Here is a 24,475-nt window from a genome sequence, read left to right on the forward strand (position 1 = left end):
GTAATCATAAATTAATTCTAGCTTGATGTAATTTTTTTTTTTTTCCCACTAGAGGTCATGGCAGTGAGTAGCATATGATCAAATCATTGTTTCTGTAGCTTATGGTTTGAAATGTAATGCAGCTTGTCTTGTATATTTATGTATGCTCCAGATGATGATCTTGATATGAAGATCGAAACGTCGGGATAATAAAAAGAGTTATTTTAACATGGTCGTAGAATCCATAATTTCAAAAATTAATTAATATGGCATCACATTCTTTATATGATAAATTTGGCTTCGCATACCATATCATTAACACTAAGGTACAGAGTTCATGTTAAGCAAACATAAAAAGTCAAATTCAGATTTGGCAGTCTTTTAATGGAGACCAGTAAGATACTGTTTGTTATCCAAGTTTTGGTATGGTTACCATAAACTATCACTAAACTTTTTATAGTTATAGGACATAATCTCTTTGCATTTTGATGCTTATAATTGTCCATTGCCTCCTTTGAACTCTGTAATAAGTGCTCTTGTGCATACAGCTGTGACCAAGACTGGTGATGCGTGAGCATGTATCCCTTTTTTTTCTTTTTTCGCTGTTCCTTAGTGCATTCTACCTATGTTTAAATATTTTATATTTTTTCTCTCATTTCTATATTTTAAATAAAAAGAAACAAGTTAAAGGTCTGCGTAGTTTTATTAATACAGTTACCTCTCTTTGTATTATAGTTATCAGCATTGTAAAAACTAAAAATAAATCAGTTTCATTGAAATTTTGTGTTTATATTTTAATAGGTCCAAACAGAAAGTTTCAAAAGATAGCTTAGTTACTTTATCTGGTGAAGATATATCACCAGGAAGTCCTGGATCTGGTTCCATACCTCCTACCACAAAAAATAAACAGGAGCTCGATCAGCTGTCACCGGTGTCTCCAGAAATAGTGTATAGTATTCTTGTATTGAATTTCTGAATTAACATATATATCTGACAGTCATATTAAGAAAAGTTATATATATTAGTGATCTATGTAACAGATTTTTAAATAACATAACAGATGCTTACAGTTGTGAACTCATATGGAACACGAGATTCACAATAGTGAATTTTGATTGGATGGGAAGCACTCCTTGACTGATTATTCTCGGGAATAAATGTAGCAAATATACTGACCAACTGCCCAAAAGCAGTAGTCCACAAAGAAATGTAACTTAAGTAGCCATACAACAAGGAGATAGTTATAACCAAACTGTTAAGAATAATGGGAAGAGTCCTTCATATAGCCTTTTAAGAAATGTGGAGAACCGACTGGGACTTCAGTCCTCAAGTCCAGTCCTCATCTTCTTGTGGTGCACCCTGTTAGGCTTCTACCTGTATACTGAATAAAGGAGGATAGGTGGCAATTTGGGATGTAGCTGACCAAATTGTATTCCTATTGGCTTAAATCACAATGTAAAATTATGGTAAAACATGACAGAATCTATTTGGAGTGTCAAACAAGGCCCCTGTTGTTTGCATCAGGAAATCATGGGGAATAGTGCAAAGTAATCTACTGGAACAAAACATTTCCCAAACACATCCCAAATCAACTTTAGCAGTACAAGATTGGTACTGTCAGAATATGGAACTAGCAGAACAATTGGATAAATACCAGATCAGCATAACGGGCATGACTGAAACAAAGAAGACAAAAATAGGTGATATTTTTCTAAGAAACAAATACAAAATGTTATGTTCTGGCAATAACAATCAGGGAAAAGAAAAAGTAGCTATAGTATTCAACACTAAATATGAGGATAATCTTCTTGAATGGCAGGCAATATCATGTAGAATGATGTGGACAAATATCAAAATTGGGAACTAAGCAATGAGACTTATTTGTGCCTGTTGTCCCAAGCAAGAAATGGAGGAATTTTTCAAGGCAGCTAACACAATGAAAGAGGAAAAGCCTGTCTTTGTTGGAGATTTAAACAGCAGAATAGAAATGATTACTAGACATTTAGAAATGTTTTGGGAAAATTTGGAGAAAAGAGCAAAGCTAATAATAATGCTATGTGCTTGCTAGATTTCTGTTCAGTACATGGACTAGTTATTACTAACACCATGTTCCAACATAAAAATGTGCACAAATTCACATGAAGACAAGATGCAAGAAATAAGAAATGTCTCATTGACTGTGTTCTAGTTGACAGTGAAGTTTTCCCACTCGTTCGGGATGAGTTTACAGAGGATTTGAAATAGAAAGTGATCACCATTTAGTTTTGAGCAAAATAAAATTGATTTTCATATTGAAAAGAAGAGTGTGTGAGAAAGTTTTAAATCGAATCTAAGTTGAGTAGCTTTCAGAAATGAACTATAGACCCCAATACACAAACATTATTCAAGAAAAAATTAAAGATTTTGAAAACAAGAACCAGAACTTGGAAATTCAGTGGCAAACCGTGAAGAAACTGATTGTTTCAGCCAGAGAAGCACGTGGTGGGGTTGTCTGTAAGGATAGAAAATTCATAACTCCATAGGCAGTCAAGTAAAAGAAGAAAGCATATCAAAAGTTTCTGCCAATTAATTTAGCTTATGCTGGTCGAGAATACACGGAAAAATGTAAGGAAGCAAAGCTGTGTCTAAAATTAGCTAAACAAAAGTCATGAAGATTTTGATAAGAACATAGAAAATAAATACCAGAAAGGTGGCAAAATATTCTGGAGCGCTATTGAGAAAGCTTAAAAGTGGAGGAATGAGTACTGTAAAAGTAATCTGAGATGATAAAGGTGGCATGAAAACTGAAGATAAAGATATTCTAGATGTCCTGAGTAATTACTTTGAAAGATTGCTAAATGAAACAAGCAGTGTCAGCATGCTGGTAGAAAACTCCCAACAGGAATGCATCTAGAAATACATATATCTACTTGAAGTAGAAAAAGTCATCGAAAACATGAAATGTGAAAAGACAGCTGGAGTAGATGATATTTGACCAGAAATGCTTATGTATCTAAGTATAAAAGTGTTGCATTGACTACAGTGCATAATTCATAGGGTCTGGTCCTGTCAAATTCCTGATGATTGGTGTAGAGCTCTCATAGTACCCATCTGTAAAAAGGAAAATAAAGCTGAATGTTAGAATTACAGAGGTTTTGCCTTATTGAGTGTTTCTGGAAAGATTTATGCAAGTATACTTGAGAAAACGGCTAAGAAAAATTGTGGAAAGGTAGCTTGGTGAAGAACAAATTGGATTCAGGTCAAATAGATGTCGTTGGGATCAGATTTTCAGTTTAAGACAAATAGTTGAGAATTCTTGGGAATGTAACTAGGTTCTATATTTAAGTTTCGTAGATCTAGAAAAGGCATGTGACAAGGTGCCAGAGAAAAGCTGAAAAACGCTACAGTTATATAGTGTGAATGGGACATTATATTGAGCAATACAGAGTCAGAGTCTATTTTAACTATCCATCAGCAGTTAGAATTGATGAAGGTACAGAAAGATGGTTTGATGTTTGATCAGATGTGCAACTGGGGTGCACATTATTTCCGCTGTTATTCATTATTTATATGGACTACATCATGAAGGAAAGTGGTATTAAAGTTGATATCAAAATTGGCAATATTAATCTTAGCTCTTTGCTTTATGCAGATGTTATACCTCTGAATAAATGCAGTACAAGTCAGCAAGATTTCCTGACTAAATTGAATAATTGTTTTGTAATAAATTTGGTATGAAAATCAGCAATAAAAAGAAGACAGTGAAAATAGGCAGAAATATTGAAAACATCAACTGTATCCTGATTGGGGAATCCATAGAACAAGTAAAACATTTCATCTATTTAGGCACAATTTTTAGTGAAGACTGAAAATTAAATATGGAATTAGATAACAAAATTAGTAAAGCTGGTATGGTAGGAAGTCAACTAAATAAATTTATATGGAATAAGAAAGAAATTAGGCAAAACATTAAACTTATACAAGTCATTGTTTAAACCAATTTAATTTATGGATCTAAGACCTGGGTTAGAAATAAAACACTTGATCAAAGAGTGGAGACCACAGATATGAAAATTATGAGAAAGATTAGTGGATTGAGGAAATGGCATCAATGGCAGTATCACATTAAAAATTAAGATATTAGGAAAGAATTTGCCATTGTTAGCATTCAGGAATGTGTTAGTAGAGCTAATCTTAGGTGGTATGGTCATTCTTTATGTATGGTAAATTATTCTTATAATATTTTCTTTATATATTATAAGAGTGTTTTTGTTAATGACTATTAATCTGCATATTCTTTAAACAGAAGGGGGGGAATTAGCTAAACAAGTGTTGTTTGGCAGGTAAAAGATCCATAGGAAGACCAAGATGTAGGTGGGTCGATGCAGAAAAAAGTGCCTTGGAAGACAAAAAAATATAAGATCTGATAATGTTGCTGTCTTGGCAGATAACAGATTAATTTGGAGGAAAATCGTTGATCGGAAGTTAGTAATGGTGTAAGTTTTTTGTGTAATGCTATCATAATCCTGTACATCTCCTGCTGGTACATATCAGGATTTTGATGATTATGAACTTTATTATGTAAAACCACTCAGAATGTATTGAGCACCAAAATTCACAAACCTGAACTCTCCCCCACCTCTGCATGTCCAGTTGTTTATTATATATATAATCCTACATACAAACTTGTTACACAGTTTACAAAGCAATTTGTAAACTGTTACCTAACCTCTTGTAACCTAACATGTTACCTAACATCTTTGTAATTTGTAAACTGTTACCTAACCTAACCTCTCCTCACAGGTAACCCTCCTCTAAAAAAATTTTGTTTCCTTACCATTTTCTTAAAAGTTCAGAGATTATGATTAGCTTTGATATTACCTCATTATTTACTAATGTACCACTAAAAGAGACTTGATTTGATAAAAGTGCAGTTGTTCACTACAGGTCATGTTCATTTTGCTGCTCTTTATGTATGGCATTATAAGAGTGTTTTTGTTAATTACTATTAATCTGCATGTTCTTTAATTAATTGGGTGTGTAGTTGATTGTGTCCACGCGGTTAGCTGAGTGGCTATGTGCTTCACAACTATATGCCTGGGGAAGGAGTGTCCTAGGTTCGATTTCTGTCGACGACGTGAGAAGCTTAAGGATCTTCCTCAGCCATAGCCAAGTTAGCTGGTCCAGGATAAGTACTCAAGATATAAATTTATTTTGCCACAGCAAATGATACAGTTGAAGCCAAAATTGAAACAATTTGATAAAATTTAATAGAGATCTGAATTATCTAATTTTATTAATGTCTGCCCAGTCAGCACAGAATTATTAATATCAGTTTGAATCATTTAATGCAGAGAGACAGAGGCTTCTGTCCAATCCTCATCTTCTCAAGTACAGCCTGTAGCATGAGAGTAGGTATCCACCTGGATACTGAACAAGCAAAGATGGATTGAAAAATTGGGATTTAGCTAACCAAATTGTATACAGTATGCAATTTCATGCTGGTTCGATCATTGCCAAATTAAACAAGTGCTCTTTTGCTTCTTTCATTGAACCAGAGCAAACAGTGAAAAGTCAGCTTCTGGAAACATACTCCAAATCATCATCAGAATTCAAGATTGGCACCATTATTATAAGATGCATCGATGGAAAAGAAGTGGAACTGGCAGAAGAGTTGGAGAGATACTAGTGTAAAAACTTGATGTAGCTTAGATATACCAAAGCGCTTTGCATCGATTTTTACAGAGGTCAAGTCCCATGAGAACTGTAAATAACCTTGTTTGTTTCTATGTTTTTTATGCTAGATATTTTTGTAAGTAACCCTATGGGAATTAATTGTATTTACTCCTTTAACTAAAGTTTCTAGAATGTCAAAAACAAAGGCAGTGCTTTGCCATCGGAACCTTGTGTAACAGCTATGTATAAAGAGCACAAGAAAGTTGTTTTCGATGAAGTGTGTGTAAGAGGTGATTGCGAGCTCTGAGTGTAAACATCTTCGGAGTTTGTATCAAAGAGATCTGCTAGTTTCAGAAAAGTTTTCGCTGCCTGACAAAACAAAGAAAAAGAGTACACGGACGAGAAGAAAGAACGGGTCAGCCCTATCAAAAGGATCAAGGAGAAATGCCGATTTTCTTCGTGGTTTACAACCCTTAGTGCAGGGTCCAGAGAACTGGAAAATAAAAAGGGACTGAGCTGAATATAGGGAGGCAGTCGTCGGCAGAGAATCATCGGAAGTCGGCAAAAAAGGAAAGAAGGCCCCAGTTACTAAAGAGAGAGGCAGTTGGAACCACAGCAGAGGGCAGTCGGAACTAGAGTGGAGGCGAGCTGCAGACCAGAGGCAGTCGGCAGAGAATAGAAGTTATGGCGAATCCGAGCCAAGAGTGTCGGATGTCCTTTTTTGCATGGGAAGTCAACTGGAGTCAAAGGTCGCAGAACGATCTTCAAGCCTATATTCTGAAACTTCTTGCCTGAGCTTTTTGAATACCGGAATAATTGCAGTCCAAGGCCCACCAGTAATCCAACCAAACCCCTCGAAGCAAGACTCTCCAGATGAAAGCCAAGGCCGGAGGAAAGAAAAAAAAAAAAGGCATAGAAATTTTAATGTAGAACCTTTCGAAGAATGCGTGTGACAAAGAGCCTCTGTAAGTTCAATCTTTAATGTACATTCTTTTTGTAATGTAGGGGATATGTCATAGATGGAGTGATAAGAAATAGCTAATCTCTAGAGTCCTCTGATTTGTTGTTAACTGTAATATAAATTGTAAGGTACCTTGCCATAGCTAGCTAATCTCTTTATGAGTAATTTAGTCTCTGCAATTGGATTTTTTTTTTTTTTTAACAGAGAAGTAATAGTGTAATTATATTGCATGGTCATTTAGTATTGAAAATGGAAAGTTTGTTTCTTTAAGCTAAAAGTCTAAAGGATAGATAGAGAGAGTAACCTCTCTATCACTTATTTAAATGTACTTTGTTATTATTGTAATTAAATGTGTTTTATTTATATGCAAATAGAGTGCTGCCTGATTTTTTTATTTTACAACTGCATTGTTCCTAAAAAAATCGGACTTGTGAGTGGGAAACAACTAAGGCATTAAAATCTCAGTTTAAGTACTTAAGAACCACGACTGTTTATGTAAACTTTGTTGAAGGAATTTATGTTAGTAAGAGAGAGAGAGAGAGATCTACCGGACGTACTACTAAGTCTTCTGCCAATATAAAAAATGCTGATGGCGCAGTCTTACAAATAAATTTTCCAATGTTCATAAGCATACGACTAGTAAATACGGAAGGTGGATAAACGTAGTATGCAGTAGAATAACTGAGAAAGGTTACGAGAGAAAAAGCGCACACTGCTAATTAGAATAATGGTATTTCAAAGGCGCAGTAACCAAGCAGGCTTTATAAATAGCAAGTAATAGCAACACATTATTATACTAGCATGATATAATTGGTTTTAGCAAAACAAAGAAGAAGGAAAAAACAGGTGAGATTCTTCTAAATAACAAGATGTTTGTTATATTCTGGCAATAATAATCACAAAAAGGAAGGGGGATAGCTATCTTGAATGGTAGGCAGTTTCAGTGATGTTGACAAACTTCACGAATGCAGAATTACATAGTGAGACTTATTTGTGCCTATGATATCACAGAAGGTTTTACTAAGGATGGAGTGGAAGAAGTTTCAAGTCATTAGAGAAGACAGCTGACATGAAGAAAAAAAAAAAGCTAGTCATTGGAGATCTAAGCAGCACAGTTCAGAAATAAATGCCAGACAAAGAAATGTTTTAGAAAAATGTTGAGAAAAGAACAAAGCTAATAATAATGGAATATGCCTCATTACTAATATCATGATCCAGCATAAGGATGTGCACAAATTCACATTGAGAGAAGACATAAGAAATAAGAAAAGTCTGATTGACTACGTTATTATCAATAATGATATCTTCACCAGTGGCATACAGTGGGTATTCCACTGGATGTGCTGTGGAATAAAATCATTAATTTGTATAAAAAACTTACTTTATTATGAAAAAACTGTTCTTTTTATATATTACTGCAATCCTTTGTTTCTGAAATGTAAACACTACATAAATTTAAAACAAGCAAACGATTTTTAAAATTGACCTCGTATTCTCACTTTAAAAGAGGTGTATACAGAATATCTTTAACAATATTGTTTCGAGTTGTCAAGAAAAATAAAAATAAATGTCTGTTTAAAAAAAAAAAATACACTGCTATCTAACAGGAAACCACAAAGAATAACTAAATGCACTCTCCTTCTCAGCTGCAGTTAATCTACACATAAATGTGCTATTAACAGCATGCACATCTTTAATTGCTGTGCAAATTGTAAGTGCACTAGCAGGTGTGCTGCCTAGTTTCCACTCATCTTCAGCCATTAAAAATGCATGCAGATGCCTTATCACAGATTCTTCTTGGGGAATTGCACTCTCTCTCTCTCTTCACATGTGACTGGTCATGGTGCTTTTTTGATGGCACTGCTTGCCTTTTCTAATTTACAATCAAGCTATAAATGCCTTGGTGTTTGTATTATTTCCTGACTATTTATTTCAAATAAATAACTGCTCAAAAATTATTTCTTCAAAAATTTCTTGATGTGCACCATACACTTGGAATATATGCCCCTGATCTTCGCACTAATCCAGAAGACAAGTGTATAGATATACACAGGATTTGAAATAGGAAGTGGTGATCATTTAGTTATAAGCAAGATAAAATTGAATATCATATTCCACAGAAAAATGTGCAAGAAAGTTTTAGGAAGAATCAAAATCAAGCAGGTCTCAGAAGTGAACTGTAGACTCAAATATTATTCAAGAAACAGTGAAAGATTTTGAAAACAAGAATCAGACCTTAGAGACTCATTGGCAAACTGAAGAAAACATTAATTGGTACAGCCAGGGAAGCATGTAGCTAGTTGTCTTCAAGGATAGAAAAATCAGAACTGCGTGGTGAATTGAAGAAGTTGAAGAGACAGTCATGGAATTGAAAGATCCTAGCAAGAAACTCTCAGTTCTGTTGAGAATTGAGAGTGCTTTGAAAGAATATAGAGAAAAAAGTATAAGAAAGCAGTGTTGTGTTGTGTGTGTGTGTGTGTGTTAAAGTAGCTAAACAAAAGTCATGGAAAGACTTTGGTAAGAATATAGCAGATGAAGATAGTAACAGTATTTCATGTAGCAGTGAATTTGAAGCCATCTGGTGTGTGTGGGGTGGAATCTAACAAGATCGATTACATAGTGAGATTGGAAGTTTATTTTCCACTTGGTTAGACTATAATAAATTTAGTTTAATCCTTTACATAGGTGTAATCAAACAAAATTTGCGCCTGAAGTATCTTCAGGACTTGAGGCAACTTGTAGTAAAGGTGGACCAAGCTCTCATCATTCCTTGTCTCATTATAGGTAAATATGACCTCTCCATTACTTCTGCCTTAGTATCACCACTTCTAGGTCTGGCTCCCACTGACGAGACCTCAATAAAGGTTGAAACCAGTCTGCATAGCATTATACATGTTCACAAGAAGATGTGCTTTGCATTATGTGAGATACTGAGACAAGGAATGATGAAAGCTTGGTCAACCTTTACTACAAGTTGCCTCAGTCCTGAAGATATTTCAGGCCAAACTTTGTTTGCTTACACTTAGGTAAAGGATTAAACTAAATTTATTATACATAGTGGGGTTGTTACAGACCTGGTGGATCAATTGCTAGTGGTGAAGAAATGCATCACCAAATAGAGATATGATGGGTCCTAAAACTGTAATCATAATGGCAGACTTTAATTATCCAAATATTGATTGGGTAGCAGTAAAATCTTATGAGAAGGAATCTCAGAACAGGAATTTTTTCGCAGGAGTGGAAAGAATATATGGTAATCGCATTGCACAAGAGTGGTGCAAAGACCGGTGTATCCAAATGTGGACCAATCAGTATCTCAGGAGTGGTGGTGAAGACTTTGGAAAAATTGGTTAGGGCATGCATTCAGAAATGGGTTGACAGTGAATTTCTACTCTTTGCAATGAACAGCATTGTTTCCTAAGGGAGGGTCATGTTTCAGCATCTTGCTCACATTCTGTTCTAATAATGTTACCATTGAACTAGACAAGAGGAATGAACACACCATGATACTTTTGGATTTTACTAAGGCTTTTGACAGAATATAGCATGGAAGGCTGTTGCATAAATCATCATCAAATTCCTGCCATGTACCCTCAAGGGGTGTACAGGATATGATAGTACTACATGAAAAAAATTACATCATTACTAACTTCCTATCTACAATTTTCCTCCAAATCAGTCTGTTACTTGTCAAGACTCAAACATTATCAGATCTTATATTTCTATCGTCTAAAGCACTTTGTACTGTATCAATCCACCTATATCTTGATCTTCCTCTGGGTCGTTTTGCAGAGAACACTTGTTTTGCTAATCTTGTTTCGCCCATTCTGTTTAAGTGACCATACCACCTGAGATTAGCTCTGCTAACGCATTCCTGGATGCTGACAATGTCTAGTTCTTTCTTAATATCCTCGTTTTTAATATGATATTGCCATTGATGCCATCTGTTCACGCCTCTAATCTTTCTCGGGTCTCTCATATCTGCGGTCTCTAGTCTTTGGTCAAGTGTTTTACTTCTGACCCAGCTCTCAGATCCATAAGTTAAAACTGGTTTGAACACTCTCTTTATACAGCTAATTTAGTGTTCTGACTAATTTCTCTCTTATTCCATATGAATTTATTCAATTGACTTCCCACCATACCAGCTTTGCTGATTCTGTTGTCTATTTCTATATTTAATTTACCATCTTCACTAAAAATTGTGCCTAAGTAGCTGAAATGTTTTACTTGTTCCACAGGTTCTCCATTCACAACACAGTTGATTTCAATGATTCTGCCTATTTTCATTGTCTTTGTCTTTTTATTGCTGGCCTTCATACCATATCTATTACAACAGTTATTCAATTTAGTCAGAGAATCTTGCAGACTTGTAGCGGATTTATTTAGAAGTATAACATCATCCGCATAAAGCAAAGAGCTGACATTAACATCTCCAATTTTGATATCATGTTTAATACCACTTTCCTTCATAATGTGATCCATATAGATAATGAATAACAGAGGGGGTAATGTACATCCTTGTCTCACAGCAGATTTAACATTAAACCATCTTCCTGTACTTCCTTCAATTCTAACTGCTGACTTACAACTCAAGTAAAGACTAAGTATTGCTTGATATAATGCTCCATTGACACCATATAACTGTAGCGTACTGAATAGCTTCTCTCTTGGTACCTTGTCATATGCCTTTTCCAAATCGCCAAAACTTATATACAGATTTTTGTTATATTCCCATGCCCACTCGACTATTTGTCGTAAAGTGAAGATCTGATCCTGACAGCCTCTATTTGGCCTGAATCCAGCTTGTTCTTCACCCAGCTTTTCTTCCACAATTCTTCTCAACCGTATACTTGCATAGATCTTGCCAGGAACACTCAGTAGGGAAATACCTATGTAATTCTCGCATTCAGTTTTATTTCCCTTTTTATATATGGGTACTATGAGAGCTCTACTCCAATCATCGGGAATTCGTCCCTCTGTCCACACTTTCTGAATTATGCAGTGCAGCCACTGTAAGACTCTTATACCACCATACTTAAGCATTTCTGGTCGAATATCATCTACTCCTGCTGCCTTTCCACATTTCAAGACTTTGATGGCTTTTTCTACTTCAAGTATGGATGTGTATTCTCTGACTGCATGCCTGGTCAGTGTTTTTTACCACTGTGCTGTCAACACTGCTTGTTTCATTTAGCAGTTTTTCAAAGTAATTACTCCATATTTCAAGGATATCTTTTTCTCCCGTTTCATGTCACCTTTATCATCTCTAACTCCTTTTACAGCACTCTTTCCTCCTTTCCTAAGCTTCTTTAACAACCTCCAGAATATTTTGCCACCTTCTTGATATTTATTTTCTATATTCATGTCAAAGTCCTCCCATGACTTTTGTTTAGCTAGTTTTACACACTGTTTAGCTTTCTTGCATTTGTCTCTGTATTCTCTAAGAGCTCAAGCTGACTTATTTGCCAGGAACGTTTGATATGCTTTCTTCTTTTCCTTCACTGCCTCTTTAACTTCCTGTGTCCACCATGGAGTTCTGATTTTTCTATCCTTGCAGACAACTTCACCACATGCTTCTCTAGCTGAATCAATCAGGGCTTTCTTCAAGGCTTGCCGCTGAATCTCCAAGGTTTGATTCCTGTTGTCAAAATCTTTCATTGTTTCTTCAATAGTCTTTGTGTATTTTAGTCTACAGTTCACATCTGAGAGCTGCTCAACTTTTATTCACTTTAAAACATATCATTCTTTTCAATATGAAATACAATTTTATCCTGCTCAAGACTAAATAGTGATCACTTCCAATTTGAAATCCTCTGTGCACTCTGGTGACCTGCACCAGGGAGAAAACATCACTATCAACAATAACATAGTCAATGAGACTTTTTCTTATTCCTTGCCTCTTCTCTCCATGTGAATTTGTGGACATTTTTATGTTGAACGTGGTGTTAGTAATAACCAGTCCATGTCCTGAGCAGAAATCCAACAGGTATTTGCCATTATTATTAGCTTTGCTCTTTTCTCCAAATTTTCCCAAAATATTTTTGTATGTCTGACAATCATTTCCTACTCTGCTATTTAGGTCCCCAACAAGGACCATCTTTTCCTTTTTCATTGTGTCAGTTGCTTTTTCTAGAGCATCAAAAAATTCCTCCACTTCTACCTTAGTAGAACCTTCTGTTGGACCATAGGCACAAATAAGTCTCATTGTCCAGTTCCCCATTCTCATATTTGTCCACATTACTCTACTTGAAACTGACTGCCATTCAAGAAGATTAGCCTCGTATTTTGTGTTGAATACTATGGCTACTCCTTCTTTTCCTTGATTGTCATTGCCTGAATATAACATTTTGTATTTATTGCTCAGAAAGATCTCACCAGTTTTTGTCTTTTTTGTGTTTCATTCACCCCTATAATGTCAATCTGGTACTTATCTAATTCCTCATCTAGCTCTATTTCTTTGCCATTCAGGCTTCCTATGTTGATAGTACTGATCTTTAACTCTGGTGATGTTGAGTTGGGGTGTATTTTCAGATTTGTTCCAGTAGCTGACTTTTCGCTGTTCGCCCTGGTTCCTTGGCGAAAACAACGGGAACCTTGTTTAACCGGGCGATGCCCCAGCCGGCATGAATTGTCATGTTGTACCATCATTTTTTATTTTGGTTTAACCAATAAGAATACAATTTGGTCGGCTAAATCCCAAATTGCCAGCCCATCCTCGTTCGTTCAGTATCCAAGTAGATACCCAACAGGGTGCACCACGAGAAGGTGAGGATTGGACATTAGGTGAGAAGCCGTGGTTGGTTCTCCTCATTCCTTTAAAGGCTATGTGGAGGTCTCCTCTCAGTTATACAGCTTTGACTCTTAAGCACCCCTGTTGCATAAATTGGAGAGTCTATAACAGTCTTCCATGCTGTATTCTGATGGCATAGATAAGAGGATGGCTAATTGACAGATATCAAAAAATGGTATATGGGGGGGATGTGAGTCTGCAAGATTTAAGGTAACTAGTTGTGTACCAGAAAGATCATCCCTTGGTCCACTGTTATTCAATCTGTATATGAATGATATTGGAAAGGATTTGACAGGCAACATACATCTGTTTGCTGATGATGCAAAGATAGATAGGATAATTAGGAATGCTGCTGATATGCAAAATGATTTGAATAGGCTGTAATTGTGGGCATGGGAAAATGGATGTCAGTTCAATGTCAGCACTTTGACGTGATTAGATATCCAACGTCATATTATATTTGGGATTATACTAGAAGAAACTGAGGCTATGGATCTTGGAGTGTTAGTAGATAGGAAGTTGAAGTTCAGGGCCATGTAGCAAAGATTGCAAATACAACTCAAAAGATAATTGCAATGCTGAAACAAAACATGTAAAGATAAGGATATCATTTTGCCTCTTTACAAGGCCTTGATAAGAACTCACTTGGACTATTGTGCACAGATCTGATCTCCTGGTTTCCATTTTGATTCTGATATATTGGAGAGAGTGCAATGGAGAGTGTTAAAAATGATATCAGGATTGTGTGATACTGATTATGAAGACAGATTGAGAATTTTGTAGACTACAGACACTAGCAAACAGGAGAGAGAGGGTGGGGAGGGGATGATATGATTGAGACATACAGACTTCTGAAATGATCATACAGGATTTCAATTGATGGAATTCATTTTATGGAGTGGTAGGGAAAGGATAAGAGGGCCAAGAATGAATTTCGCTCTGAGTGAGGGCACTAGATTTTTCTCTCATAAGGTAGTGCATGATTGGAATGGATTGCCATTGGATGTGGTATGTGCAAGCAGCATGAATGAATTCAAGAATAAGTATGATAGCTGGTGCATGTAGTATGTGGCCTCCCTCGATAAGTCCCTGACTCCTTGGAGGTCTCTCTTAATAATATAATAGTAAATATCAAAAAGGCAGCAAAATTTTCTGAAGAATATTTAAAAATCTCAGAAATGGAGGAAAGTCGGAGAAAATGTGTGATTGTGAACAGGGATTTGAAGTTAGAGGGCATATTGTAAACATGGTCAAAACATCACATCAGATCACATGGTTGTTGAAGAACAAACAAGCTGATAAGCAGGGATAGGGACCTTATTATTGCCATGGAATCCAGGTGATCAAAGGTCACCTGGATTCCATGGGAATGAAGAAGTGGTGGAGAGGATTCAGAGGCATGTGACAAAGGTTGTGGCATGTCCATGGAATGCTCCCTATGAGAATAGATTGAAGGTCTGTGAACTTCAAAAACTAGCTAATAGATATAAAAGAGGGGGACATTATAGAAGTATATAGGAATGACCAATGACTTTTCAGTACATGGCAAGAAGGGAGAGAACAATGGGTCACTTCTGGAAATTGTATAAGATTATGGTGCTTAGGTATTAGGACTTTTTTTGCTTGGAGGGTGGTGAATGGGTTGCTAGAGGTGGTTACAAGTGCTTCACCATTGATTGAGTTCAGAGAGAAGTATGATAGGTATTGTGAGAATGTGGATCTCCAGTAATGAGTCTTTTAACTCCATGGAGATACTGTAATTATAATAAGAAAATAATGATGTTATACTCTTAAATAAATCCAGCATAAGTCTGTAGAATTCTCTGACTAAATTGAATAACTGCTATAATGAATTGTTTTGAAAATCAGCTCTAAAAAGACAAACACTGAAAATTGGTAAGAACATTGAAAACATCAATTGCATTCTGAATGAGGAACCTATACAAGTGAAACATTTCAGCTGTTTAGGAAAAATTTTTAGTGAAGTTTTAAATTAAGTATGGAAATGGATAACAGAATTAGCAGAGCTAGTATGGTAAGGAGTCATCTGCATAAATTTACACTCATGTTAATAGAAGAGGAAAAATAACTGGTTACACTCTGATTGGTGCTAAATACCACCGGAATTATGGCATTGCAACATATATCGAGGATGATATACAAAATGCTTCTGTCCTGACAACGAGATGTGATAACGATACCCATCTTGTTAGCGTGAAAATTCACAACATAACAATAGTCAATGTCTATAAACCTCCTTTAACATCATGGTCTATAGATGTGATACCTACTTATCAACATCCAACAGTATGGATTGGTGATTTTAATAACCATCATGAAGAATGGAAGTACCTTGATAACAACGACTGCAGGACTACCCTCGTTCAAGGGGCAGAAATAAATAATATACACCTTGTATTTGATGTCAAAGATAGAAACTTTAGATCATCAGCATGGCAAACAGAGTCTAATCCAGACTTATGTTTTGTTTCAATAAACACAGAAGGGCAACCATTACCAGCAAGACGATATGTACTTTCTAACTTCCCACACAGTCAACTTCGACCGGTATTACTGGAAATTGGTATGATACTACTTATAGCAAGATCCTTTCCACGACCACATTGGAATTTTAAAAAAGCAAATTGGAGAAATTTTGCAAATGAATTGGATAAATGTGTTTGTTGGATACCTGCTAGAGTCGCAGAGTACAAGAGATTTGTAGGAGCAGTCATATTAACTGCGAAAAAATATATCCCTAGAAGTTACAGAAAAGATTATGTCCCTGGATGGAATGAAGAGAGTGAACATCTCTACAGAGAGTTCCTGAAAAGTGAAGATCCTGAAATAGCAGATGAATTACTACATAGCCTGAACTCATCTCGAAAAACAAAATGGATTGATACGGTTGAAAACCTTGACTTCAAATGATCAAGTAGAAAAGCTTGGAATCTTCTCCAATAACTAATCTACCTAAAAGAAAAAGCACAATTATCTCCCTTGAGAAAATAGCTAATCAAATCATTAATATGTCAAGGGTACCTAGGGACCGTGAACATACCAAGAAAGTTAGAAGAACTTAGAGCTTTAAAAATGAATGCCCCTACTTTCTCACGTATCCCTCATTCTTCACTATAGATGAAGTAAAAGCCGTCATAAAAGATATCAAAGCAGGCAAGGCCCCAGGCTTCGGCGGTGTTCCATCCTGGATTTCTGATTAATAGTGGGCCAAATACTATAAAATGGCTCTGTGAATTCTTTTCTGATATATTATTGACTGGCCAACTACCTAGCCAGTTTAAGAAGTCAAAAATAGTTGCTATTCTTAAACCTGGAAAACCACCCCAGGAGGCAAAAAGTTACAGACCTATTGCTTGATTGAGTTGCACCTATAAAATGTTAGAACGCCTTCTGTACAACAGATTGTCCATACCAATTATGCAGCATGTCCCGATTGAACAAGCTGGTTTTAGAGAAAAACGTGGTTGCTGTGATCAAGTGCTCACTTTAACATCATACATAGAAGCTGGATTTCAGAAGCAAGAAAAAACATCAGCTGTCTTCTTGGACCTAACAGCATCCTATGATACAGTATGGCGTGAAGGTCTTATATACAAATTTCTTAGCATTGTCCCATGTAAACGGACTGCACACTTAATTTCCTCCATGCTCACTGAACGTTTCTTTCAGGTTATATTAGGAAATAAAATGTCCCGACAACGAAAACTTAATAATGGTCTTCCACAAGGGTCAGTATTGGCACGCTTACTTTATAACCTGTACACATATGACTTGCCCTACCATCTCATGCAAGTTCTGTTATGCTGATGACACTGTAAGTGCCATTCGACACAAAAACATGAGTCAGGCTGAAGACGTACTTACCAAAGATCTGAAAACAATAGGTGAATATTACAAAAAATGGAGGCTCCAGTTCAATCCAGACAAAACAGAAGTATCAAGCTTTCACCTTAATAATCACATGTCAGATGTCACTTTACGTATCTTCTTTGAAGGTTAACTACGACACAATAAGTTTCCAAAGTACTTGGGCGTGACCCTGGACCACACACTCTCTTACAAGCAGTACCTAACAAACGTTTCTGCTAAGTTAAGAACGCGTAACAACATAATACAAAAACTAATAGGCACGACATGGGGAGCAACAGCTGATAATCTGCGGATTACAGCGCTTTGTTTAGTTTTCTTTGTTGCCGAATATTGTTCACCAGTGTGGCTAAATAGCACACATGTTAAACTTGTTGACCAACTAAATAATACAATGAGACTGATTTCTGGCACAATTAAATCAACGCTCACACACTGGCCTCCAGCTCTTAGTAACATTGTTCCACCGAATCTGCGCAGGACTAAGGCTCTCTTACAGGAGTATAAGAAAATCTTGGAGAACACATATGACTTGCCCTACCAATACATTTAGATCTCCGAGACTTAAGTGTACGACGATTGAGATCAAGTCATCCACCACTACAATTAGCCCAACTACTACTACAATCTAACTTTGATCTGAAGTAAAAGTGGCAAGAACAGTGGGAGAGCCAGATAGATGACATCACAAAATTTTCTCACAATGAATTACAAGAAAGTTTTGACTTGCTCACACCTCCCACGAAAATCCTGGACTCAGCTTAATAGAATACGAACTGGTCATGGTGTATGTGCGGACATGCTTTTTAAATGAGGTAAACGACCATCCCCGCATTGTGATTGTGGAGCTCAGAGACAAACTGTGGACCATATTGTGACTCAGCGTTATCTCAGAGCATATTCGGGAGACAAATTGGACTTTTTAAGTGCTACACCCGAAGCTATGAACTATCTGACCAATATGGATGTAACTTTTTAAATTTATTGGTTTTTAAAATGACTTGACTTTTAATTTTATATGTTTTTAAAGTGACAGTGTATTGTACTGCATGTTTTGATATTCATGCCATACGAATAAATAAATAAATACACTCATGTTCGTAGAAACTGTATCACCCTACATATATTTTTTAGTAGTTCAAGTAATTTTCATTCGTTTATCATTAGATATTTCATTGTATTGCATCATCTGTTATTCCCATGGGTTTCTATATAATGTAATAGTTGCTGTTATTGCATCAGAATGCTATAAATAGACAGCAAGAGCTAGTTTTTGCATTTTTGTGCTGAGATCGCTATGGCTAGTTAGTTACGATCAGTTAACACTTTGAAAAAAAAAATGTGATTCAAGCTTTGAATAAAGAAGACTATTCCTCTCATGAAATAGCTAAAAGGATGCCATGTAGTCAGTATACTGTGAGTATAGCTGCTGTAGAAAGTAAAGGAAACCGGATCTGCTGAAAGGAAGAAGGGGACAGGAAAAAACCAACCAGGTTCTAATCAGGTTCTATGCCAGAATCAGGTTCTAAAATAGCTCTGCCTCAAAAATTGTTGTGTGTCATTGGGAGAACTGAAACTGGACTGGGAAGAACAAATGGGAGTTGTGGCAAGCTCTGTAACTGTAAGGAGAAGACTCATTTGACGGGGACTGATATCCAGGTTAAAAGCATGCCAAATGGATCCCTGATCAGTGGAAAAGAGTAATGTTTTCTGACAAGAAAAAAATTTAACCTGCAGGGGTGCTGACAGCAGGCAGACAGTTCAAAGACGATTGGGGTAATATTCAACCTGATTGTCTGGTATCAACAGTCAAATTCTCAGCCAGTCAGATGATTTGGGGGCTGCATGTTGTATCATGGTGTTGGTTGCTTGCATTTCACGAAAGGTTCAATGAAATGCACAAGTGTACCAGAAAATTTTAGAAGAATTACTATCAGAGATCACTTTACTGTAACAAAGAACTGCATCTTTCAGGATGACTCTGCCCCTTGTTAGGGCAATGCTATACTGTAAAATGTACCATACAAATTTAGTTTAGTACTTAAAAAAGCTTGTTGCAGGTTTATGAGTTGTTCAACGAACACTTGATTCAGTGACTACCATGGCCGGGAAACAGCCCAGATCTCAATCCCACTGAGAATGTGGTACCAAATGTAGACTGAAATACGCAAGAAGAAGCTGAAAACACTTCAGGAGCGCCAAGAAGTCATTATAAGGATATTGAACCATGAATTGATAGTTGCATCCATCAGGTCAATGTTTTTGTCAATGCCAAGCTGTAATAAAGCCAGGAGGAGGACCCATGATGTACTAAACAGCAAAAAGTGAATTTTTAGCTTTAAATATTAATAAAATTGTGTAGTTGAACTAAATTTTGATACTGGTATTTGTTTTTCCAGTGAAAATATCACATTGCACTCCATTTTGAAATATTTGCAAATTTTTCACACCCAATTAGGAAGTGACAAGTTTGTTGTAATTTCCTAATTATGCCATGTCTTGTACTAAAAAGAGTCAAATATTAATCAAAAATGTTATATTACCTTCATTACTTGTGACAATTATTATGTTTTTATCCCTTTTCAAATAGGCATTCAAATGTAATTACCAAAAAAATATGGTTACAGCAGGTGATGCGGTTTCTGTGAACATGAGTGTATATAGAATAGAAGAGAATTTGATGAAACACTAAAGTAGCTGTATCTTATGGATCTGTGAGCTAGTTTGGAAATAAAACACCTCATCAAAGACTAGAGACCACAGATATGAGTTCTGAGAAAAATGAGAAGAGTGAACAGATGGGCATCATTGTCAGAATCATACTAAAAATGAAGATATTGTGGTGGAATTTGATATTGTTAGCATTCGGAAATATGTGTGCAGAGCTACTCCAAGTTGTATGACCACTTAAATAGAATGGGAGAGAAAAGGTTAGCAAAACATGTTTGTTGCCAGGATTGCAAGAAAAAACTTAGTGAAGCCCATAATCCAGGTGGATTGATACATTAAGACATGGGTTCCCAACCTTTTTGTTTCCTAGAGCACATTCTAAAATACCGATAGGGCGACGGGCACATCTATTTTTTCAAGCAAATTTTTTGAATTCGTTTGTTAAATGTATACATACAAAGTTTACATTATAATCAAATGTTTTATTACTTAAAAGTGTACATTATATAAAAATTTAAATATATATATGTAAGTTAGTGTGATCTTTGGCATAGCATTTCATTGGCCACTGCTTCATAATTAGGAGAATATGATGATATTCCAGTTCTTAAACTGGAATGAACAACTTCGAATGTGCGTCTACTTTACATTGTATGCGTTTAATACTCGTCGTGTGTCGTTAACGCATGCGTCATATAGCATGCCATGAATTGTTGCGTGATTATTTCAAACTATACGGCACACGGTTGAACAGCGGTGGGCACACACAAATTGGTCAATGGGTGCCATGGTGCCTGCAGGCATAGGGTTGGGAACCCCTGCATTAAGACATGACTTAAAGGCCATAATATAATGCCCTGATATAACAGACTAATTTGGATGAAAATTGTTGATAGGAAGTTAATAATTATGTAAACTTTTCATGTAGTACTATCCTAATACTCTACACCTGTCGCTAGTGGTGCATATATTAGGAATTTTATGAGAATCAGTTTGAATCGTTTTGCCAACAAAAATTGATCTGCATAGACATATTCTTGTTATTACAATATATGGTGCTCCTCTACAGAACTGACATCCATTATTCCTTTATTTTCCACTAAGCATCTTAAAAAATAAGCACCAGCTTTCCATCATTCTTTTGAAATCTACTTTTTAATCCACTACTCCATCCTCCATTCACCTGCCTCTATATTCTGAAACAGCCTCTCTCTTAAAATGTTCCTCACCAATACAACCTCCATCTCTTGAAGAAATATATCACCAGTTCCTTCTCCTTAAACGCTTACACACAGTACCAGCATGTTATGGATTCTGCATCCCCTTCTGTGTGTGTGTGTGTGGAATTTATTTATATAGTTTGAACACATTTTGATCCTTTTTAGCTTATGTGACTACCAACTTCTGCAAAAGAATCTAATTAAAACAAACATTAGAATGTTTGTTTTAATTAGAAATCTAATTAAAACAATCATTACAAAAATTACATGTTTTTGTAAAGATTTCAAATGCGAAATTAGAGTTAATAATAAGACTATAAAACGAATCCAGTAGGTGCTTATACATTTTGTGAAATATACCTAAAAGTGACTTGAATGGAAGATTTATCATTTACACTGGTTTCCATAAATTAAGGAACAATGAATAAAATCACAATGTTGGGAGGGGAGGAAGCATCTAAAAGTCAGGTGCATTATGTAAAAGTGATGCTGAGCCTGATTATCACTGTCAGCAGTATATGCAAATGGGCCACGGCATAAAAGCAGGCATTTTGGAGTTTTCCATTTCACGTCTGGACCGAGAACATGACATTTCATGATAGCAAAATTCTTGGATATGGCGACAAGGCATCATAAGACTAGAAGCCATGCAGATGTACAGATGGTTGCATTCTCAGACTGTGAAACCAAAGTCTGAGAATGCAACCATGTGTACCTCTAATTTCAACAGTCACAGACAGTATCCTGGAGATACAGTGAGGGAAGGCTATAGGCTACAACCACAGTACATGACTGCTGCATCTCCGATTACCTGCTTATCAAAACAGGAGTGCTACCCTAAATGTGTGTGTCAGCCCTATACATAAGAGATCCCCAAGACCTGTAACATAATGATGTGGTTGGTTGTCATGTTGAGAACTTGTTTTGAAGTTTATCTTCATAAAATGTAACAAATACAAAAACTTTGTGTATAAGAACTCTATTGTCATAGCTCATAAGCTAAAATGTTTGGTGTGATAAGCCAAAACAAATAGTTCTTATTTTTTAGGATAGTTTATGGACTGCAGATAGAATCACTGAGGTTTGCATTCAGTATCATTTACAGGGACCGAAAATAGCTTGAAATAATGAAGCTATTGATTTTGTCATCTTTAATTGTGACATACAGAGATAGTGCAGTTTTGCATGTGACAATATATTTTTCTTTTCTGGTTTTCCTCCCTCCACACACACACATACAAAACGTTTATTTTATTTTTACTTTTATTTATTATTTTTTTTTTATAAGTGTAAGCTGCATTTTCTTGGTAATGTGATCTTGCTGTAATTTTTTGTTTTATGTTGCATCTCTAATTGTGTTGTTTGTACAGGGCTAATTCAAATCCTACCAGTAGTCCACATGTTACAGATATTGACCATACTTATCATCGGTGAGTTACTTTTGCATGAATGCTCTTGAAATTTTGCTGTTTTAACTGCATGATAAATTCTGTATGCAGCCTTTTGTTGTAACTGAATTATTATTTATTCTGTAAATCTATATTAATGTTCTAATTTGTATTGATTTTGGTTTATCTTTATTATAAGTTTAATCCCCATTATAGTAAAAAAATATATATTCTCCCTGAAAGCTTGTTTCAGTATTTTTATTTTATTTCTGCTTAGCAGTTTTGTTTTATTATTGTGCTATTCACCTTATTTGATAGGTCATGATCAGCAGTAGTTACATGATTGGTATATATCAGAACCTAAACATTGCTTAGTAAATGAAGAAAAATCTTCTCCATAGATAAAAAAAAAAAAAAAATCATATAAAATTTGATACAGTATCAGTGCAGTATACAATTTCTTAGTTTGGTCGTCATCATCCTGATATGTATACTAAATGATAGTACTGTATAATAACATTTACATTATTACTAACTACCCAGACCGGTTTCAACCTTTTTTGAGTTCTCCTCATAAAAAAAACCATAAAGACCTCAAAAAAGGTTTGAACCGGTCTGGGTAGTGACCCCACCCATAATGTATTGCAGTATATATCTCTTAGTGAGATGTGCTTTACATTATGGAAAATACTAAGAATAGTGATCAGAACTTTATCCACCTTTACAATGAGTTGTCCTGGTGTTGCACCACCTTTAGACTTGAACTACGTTCAGCTGCAAACTTAATTGTTTGCTTACTTGGGATTAGGAGTAAAATAACCAAGTTTATAAAATTACTTGGTAACCCTAATATACATTATTCCCAAGGTAAAAAAACTTATTTACACACACACACACACACACACACACACACACACACACACACACACACACACACACACACACACACACACACACACACACACACACACACATTCCTTTTAATAACAGTCCTGTTCTTTTTCTTCCCTGTATATAAACATAATTGGAAATCCACATAACTATTCATAACTTTTTTTTTAGTAGAAAGTAGCTTAGAAAATGAAAGTTTGATAGTTAATATTAAACAACACTCTACAGATTAAATCATGTTATCCAGGCAGACACATTGTGTCAAGTATCAGTCTGGTTTATTGTTTCATGATTTCAATCCATATAGTTTTGATCTAAGCAAAAGCTAAACAGTAATAGTAATCTATCATCTAAAAAATTGGTGTCATCTCATGCTAGTAGAAGTATACAATTTCAGTGCAGTATACAATTTCTTAGTTTGGTCGTCATCATCCTGATATGTATACCGTAAATGATAGTACTGTATAATAACATTTACATTATTACTAACTTCCTATTAACAATTTTTTTCCCAAATTAATCTGGTATTTCTCAGTTCTCTATAACTGCCAAATCTTACATTTCAATCTTCTAATGCACTGCTAACTCCATCAATCTGCCTAGATCTTCCCCCAGATATTTTCATGGCATCAAACACCTGTTTTTTTATCTTTCCTCTTCCATCTTTAAAGTGACATGCTGCAGTATATTAGCTCTGTTCACACATTCTAACATTTCCATTTTTAATGTGATTCTGCCAGTGATGCTATCGTTTCACTCCCTTAACTCTCATATCTGTGGTGTCTAGTCTGTAATTACTGTTTTATTTCTAATCAGTTTTAAATAGGTTAAAAACAAATTTTTAAGCCAGTTTAAAATTAGTGTGAAGATGATCTTCATATACTGCTAGATTAGCAGACTGCCTAATTTCTGTCTTGTTCCATATAAATGTATTCACCTGGATTCATACCATACCACCATATTCTGTTTTCATTTTTGATTTGCCATCACTAAAACTTATCAAATAGCTGAAGTACTTGTTCTGTAGGTTCTC

At 35.6% G+C, this 24,475-nt stretch overlaps 1 protein-coding gene across 3 annotated transcripts in view; it reads left to right on the plus strand.

The window, feature by feature from the left end:
* Positions 1-24,475, plus strand: part of Alh (coiled coil domain containing protein Alhambra) — a 294,506-nt gene that overhangs the window by 165,194 nt on the left and 104,837 nt on the right. For all 3 annotated transcript variants that reach the window (XM_090391968.1, XM_090391969.1, XM_090391970.1), the window contains 2 exons: positions 781-927; positions 22,534-22,593. In XM_090391968.1, the coding sequence (XP_090248094.1) occupies positions 781-927; positions 22,534-22,593 (207 nt within the window). The remainder of the gene's footprint in view (positions 1-780; positions 928-22,533; positions 22,594-24,475) is intronic.

This window comes from Typopeltis vanoorti, chromosome 4, assembly GCF_054136105.1.
Source record: "Typopeltis vanoorti isolate ZY-2024b chromosome 4, IOZ_Tvanoo_1.0, whole genome shotgun sequence".
NCBI lineage: Eukaryota > Metazoa > Arthropoda > Arachnida > Uropygi > Thelyphonidae > Typopeltis > Typopeltis vanoorti.